The sequence below is a fragment of the Camelina sativa genome, chromosome 6 (assembly GCF_000633955.1).
Source record: "Camelina sativa cultivar DH55 chromosome 6, Cs, whole genome shotgun sequence".
NCBI classification, from domain to species: Eukaryota; Viridiplantae; Streptophyta; class Magnoliopsida; order Brassicales; family Brassicaceae; genus Camelina; species Camelina sativa.
Genome location: NC_025690.1, coordinates 16,789,960 through 16,795,104, shown reverse-complemented (window position 1 = coordinate 16,795,104; position 5,145 = coordinate 16,789,960). Strand labels below are relative to the sequence as shown.

The window sequence follows — 5,145 nt, the reverse complement described above, 5'->3', positions numbered from 1 at the left end:
ATTTTCCACCTAGATCGCTAATCTGGCTGTCATATTATATATACGTACAGCAAAATGAAGCAACATTGTTTCAAGAGTAACCAGATTTGAAGAGAATAAAAATATTGGTGTGTACAGTTTGAACAAGCTAGTCAGGGCTGAAGTACTGGAAGGTAATGGACCATCCAAACCGCTACCAAACATCTCCCTACAAAACAATATTTCAGTGCATATGTTTTCCATGAGGAGCTAAATCGATCGAGAGCTAGAACTTTGGAAGAAGAAAAAAAAGCACTAGTGATCTTACAGATGATATAACATTGTCCAGTTTCCAATGAATTCTGGTATTCGCCCAGTAAAGTCATTATCACTTATCCTCCTAACCAGACGACATATACAACCAAAAGAGTGAAATCGTTAAAATTAAATAACAAGGAAATTAATTTACTCATTTTTTTTGTGTGATCATGATGATATTAACCAAATGTCAAAGAACTATATACAAAGTATATCCTTACAAGGAAAACAGGTTTTTAAGGAGCCCAAGCTGTTCAGGTAAAGGACCACTGAAAGAATTTGAAGACAGCAATCTGCCGTCAAAAATAAAAATCAGATAGATAAAAAAAAAGGATAAATAACAATAATATACTATATAGTAACTAACGACTAAAAAAAGTATACAAGATTGAAAACGATATGAACGAGAGTGTGTCAAGAAATTTACAATTCTTCCAGATTAACCAACTTTCCAATCTCAGGAGGGATTGGTCCTGAAAATTGGTTTCCTTCGAGTTCCCTACATAATTATATATTTCAAATGCTCAAGTTGAATTCTTAGAACGTCAAGAATCATAACTAAAACATTATGAGCAAATATTAAGTCACATTAATAAAAGTCACTGGCTTAATGATGCAGAAATTTACAGAGTTCGGAGTGATGTAATGCTGGTTAACACTTTCGGAAATGGACCCGTTAGTCGGTTCCCCAAAAAAGATCTGCATGTGTCCATTGAACCAACAAAGACATCGATCATTTAGTTAATATTAACTAATTAATTACACAACAATTAAAAATAAAAACTAAAATCAAAAACAGTAGTGATCTTACAACACTTCCAAATGCATTGATCCCCATTCCTTTGGTATTGAACCAACAAGACAGTTACGACGAAGGATCCTGCACAAATTAAGTGGTACGTACGCGTCAAGAAATCATTGCACAAATACTATGTTACATTTAAATTTAATTATAGTCTATTTGCTTCTTTTTTTTTTCTTACAGAGTTTTGAGATAACGGAGCTAAGAGAACTTACAGAGTTTTGAGATAACGGAGCTGAGAGAACTCTGGGGGGATAATGCCTGTCAAATTCTGCGACATCAAAACTCTGCAGAGAAAGCAAAAAAAAAATTGTGGTCTCCGTAGCAAAAATATATGACTTGATTATTGATTCTGAAAATGTATGATTAGGTCTTCCTGGGATGACAAACTATATTTATAAGCAGGAACGTTTTGCTTTCTTCTCGAATAGATGTCGCAACCGCACTACTAGAGAGACTCATGAATAACTAGATAATTAAAGTTAGATTTATAAAAAATCCAAGATAGATCCAACACCACTATAAGAATGACCATTTTTGTAATATTTAAGTGGTGGAGAAAAATGACTTAGCTTACATTGAAATGACATGACACGTCGATGAGTTGTGGGGATCAATGAAACAATCACAAGTGAGAGTGCTCTTTTGAAGTAGATTAGAGTTTACAATCCAGTTTCCTTTCCCACTGCATGGATCGTTGGTAAAGTCCCAATCTCTTTTCTTCATCTTCTTTTCTATCTCTTTCAATAGAGCTACTGCCCATTCTCAACCATGAATTATCATCATCATCCATGCACCAAAATATGAATCAGATTATAGTAAAAAGGAGGCCAACAATAAATATATCATATATGACGTTGTAAGAAAAAACTAATAAAAATAGTAGTACCTTCATCACCGTGGAGCTTCATGGTGTTACAAGATTCAAAAATCCCACTGAAAAACAATGTTATGATGATAACGGAATACATAGAATGGGATGTAACCATGTTCCTATTGTGAAGAGCGAGAGGGAAAGCGAAAACCAAAGAGATCAGATGTAAAGAGTGATAAAGAAAGACATCTAAAGAGCGAAAGAGGAGATGCGAAAGAAAAAGCTCTGATGATGGAGAGTAGTCAGTATTGTCAATCTTCTTTTCAGCATTTAATTAGTAAGATTTTGAGGAGTAGGTTTTGTTGTTAAGGTCATCAATCATTTATTTCGACTTTGAAAATCGTTTGATCATTTTTGTTATTGCTGCTTACTTACACCCGTAACGTACTTGCCACACATGCTCGCCCATACCATATTTTAATAGGCCCGTCCAGTTCAACGAACGAGACTGAAAATATCGACTATATATGCACTGAGAAATATTAATTCATGTATCAAATATTATTACCCAAATAAAAAATATCATTGCTCTGATGCTTTCTGGATTTTGTTGAATGAACCTTTTTTTTTTGTTTTACCAATTACAAAGTTTGTGTTTTTATTTTATTTTCAGATATATGTCACAGAAGTCTGGTTGTAACATTTGGTGTTGTTGCTCATTGCTAAGTACTCCAGTATCATGTAAGATCAAGATCATCAATCCATATTTCAATTAATTATATTTATATTTAAAACAAACATATGTTCCGTTTTGATTGGTTATTAAAAAATGTGATTACATGTATATTTAGTAATCTCAAATAAAGGTGTTGACTTAGCTCCACCCTTATTTTTTAATAGATTTAACTATCTTTATCATGTGTGGATCTATTTATCACCGGCCGGTGTTAAACAATAAATGAAAACGTATAGTACGAGTTTTTAATTAAGAGTAAAGATAACCTTATAGTTATGAGATCTGCTACGTTATTCTTGTTTTCTTGTGTTATCATGTTTCTTATTTTGAGTCAGATTCGAGGTACGTACCATATCAATCTCTTACTAGTTCTGATTGTTTACCAGCAAAAAATTTAGAACTTTTTATTGGATGAAAAAATTCTGCAACTATAAAAAAGGAATTCCTATAATACCATATATAGTACTGTGTTGTACGATTCTAGTTTAAAAAAAAAAATATAATTACAGTGTCTTGTGGTTCATATACTGTATTGTTATGTAACATAGATGGAAGCTCAAAAGACGAAAGTCTGTAAGATACGTGAATCATGGCTAGATCGATTTCACAAGTGTAACAGTGACAAGAAAAAGAAAGAGGCTGAATGTGTAGCAGCTTTTGCGTCTGATAAAAAAAAGCATTTCAATGCAGTTGTCAAGAACATTATGAAGAACTTTACTGCACTTGTAATACTCCATGCTAATTTTTACTTTTTTTTTGGACAAACATTTGCTTTCATTCCATTAAAGAAGAGAACAACGCAATGGAGTATTACAAAGATAAACAAGGTAGTTAAGGTTAATTGATAATTGATTCTTACAGAGCTTCGAACCAAAAGCTATGAAGCATATTGGTACATGTGAGGTCAAGGATGATCGATACTTCTTCCATGATGGATGAAGAGATTGCTACTACTGTCATAATAATATGACGAAGTAGCGTTGAGTAAAGGGGCAAAGCTGTGATTCTCGCTGGCATGAGAAGAGCTACATAGTGTAGAGCTTTGACAAGGGTTCGAGCAGGGGTAGAGATGCTCTGATGCTTGAGCATGGCGCATCTACTGGTCCAAGAGGGATGCCTCCTGCCAGTAACAAAGCCCATGGTGAGGGTTCTTCAGGGGTGATGTGAAGTACAAATCAAGAAAATTTCAGATCCGAAAGGAGATCCGATTTTTGTAACTCGCTGACTTGTAGATGCTTCTGTTTTGGTGCTACAGATAAAGGTTGAGAGAGGGAGTTCACCGGAAACCGCCTCTGTCCTTTGATTGATAAACAGCCGTCGGGATATAAAGGGTTTAAAATAGCTTGAAAAATGGGGAAAAATTAGGGGAAAACTTAAATAGAAAGAAAATAAGTGCAAGATCTTGAAGTAGAAGGGAGTGACGATTAAGTTTTTCCGACGCCGGCGAGCAGAAACTCCACCTACGCCGAAAGAGTTAAATGTGATAGTTTCCTCGATAACTTCGCCTGAGAGAGTTACAATTCTCTAATCTCTTTTTATTTATTTTATCTATAATCCAAAAATTCCTAACTTTTACTATACCTTCACAATAAAATATATAAGACAGGAAGAGAAAACAGTGGGTGGTTATGTTGACAAATAAGAAAAAATAATACATGAGTGAAAATAAATGTCATATCAAATTTTCATACTTTTTACTTTGTTAAAGTCAATGCAATTATGTGTATATTATGTATAAATTAGGTATTATTTGAATTACCAAATGACTAATGTCTCTTCTTCTTAATTAAGTAACCATATAAATATGTGGACACATTGGTGCAGAGTTGATACAATCAATGTTATCCCCTCTTTATTAATTGGGAAGTGCCTTACAAAAACAACCTTAGTAATTATTCTAGTTATGAGATATAATATTTTTAAGCAATATGTAGCGGGATAAAACGATTTGAGTAATTATTGGTAATTTTTGTGTGTAACAAAGCCCATGGTGAGGGATATTTAAAAAAAAGAGTATGGAAAAAGGTATTTTTGAGAACGTTCCTAAGCAATAAGACATAATTTCATGTTCTTTTCCATACAATAGACACCAATTGGAGTTATAAGCGCAAAATACTGTGAAACCACTATCTTTTAATAGAAATCAACTATTAATATCGTTTGTTTGGATATATATATATATGATCGTTATTGGAAAAAGAAGTAGTATTCTAATATAACTTTGTGTATACATTACGAGACATATTTGTTTGATCTGCTACATTTTAAGTAATGAGATCTGCTACATTGTTCATGTTTTCTTGCGTTATTATGTTATTCATTTTGAGTCATTTTCAAGGTAATATATCAGCTTTGTGTTTAATTTTAATTGGTTAATTACTTGTAAAATTTGAATTAATTGCGAAAATTTAGTTGAATTAAAGAAAAAAGGAAAGAGGTTTAAATCAACAAAAAAAGGAAAGAGGTCTAAACCATGGTTTAGTTTCAAAGTTGTTGCGTCTCCAACTGTTTATATAA

The 5,145-nt window shown here is 33.0% G+C and overlaps 1 protein-coding gene and 1 long non-coding RNA gene across 2 annotated transcripts; both read right to left on the bottom strand.

Annotated features, from left to right (window-relative positions):
- On the bottom strand, positions 10–777 carry LOC104699140 (probable LRR receptor-like serine/threonine-protein kinase At1g07650; the record flags this gene model as incomplete). The annotated part of the gene is made up of 4 exons (XM_019246377.1): positions 10–187; positions 287–358; positions 498–569; positions 704–777. Coding segments are annotated over 4 exons (396 nt in total), but the record flags the coding sequence as incomplete, so codon positions are not given.
- On the bottom strand, positions 914–1,363 carry LOC109133446. Its single transcript, XR_002038542.1, has 3 exons — positions 1,294–1,363; positions 1,088–1,156; positions 914–975 (listed from the first exon to the last, which is right to left on the bottom strand). It is a non-coding gene; the product is annotated as an uncharacterized LOC109133446 (long non-coding RNA).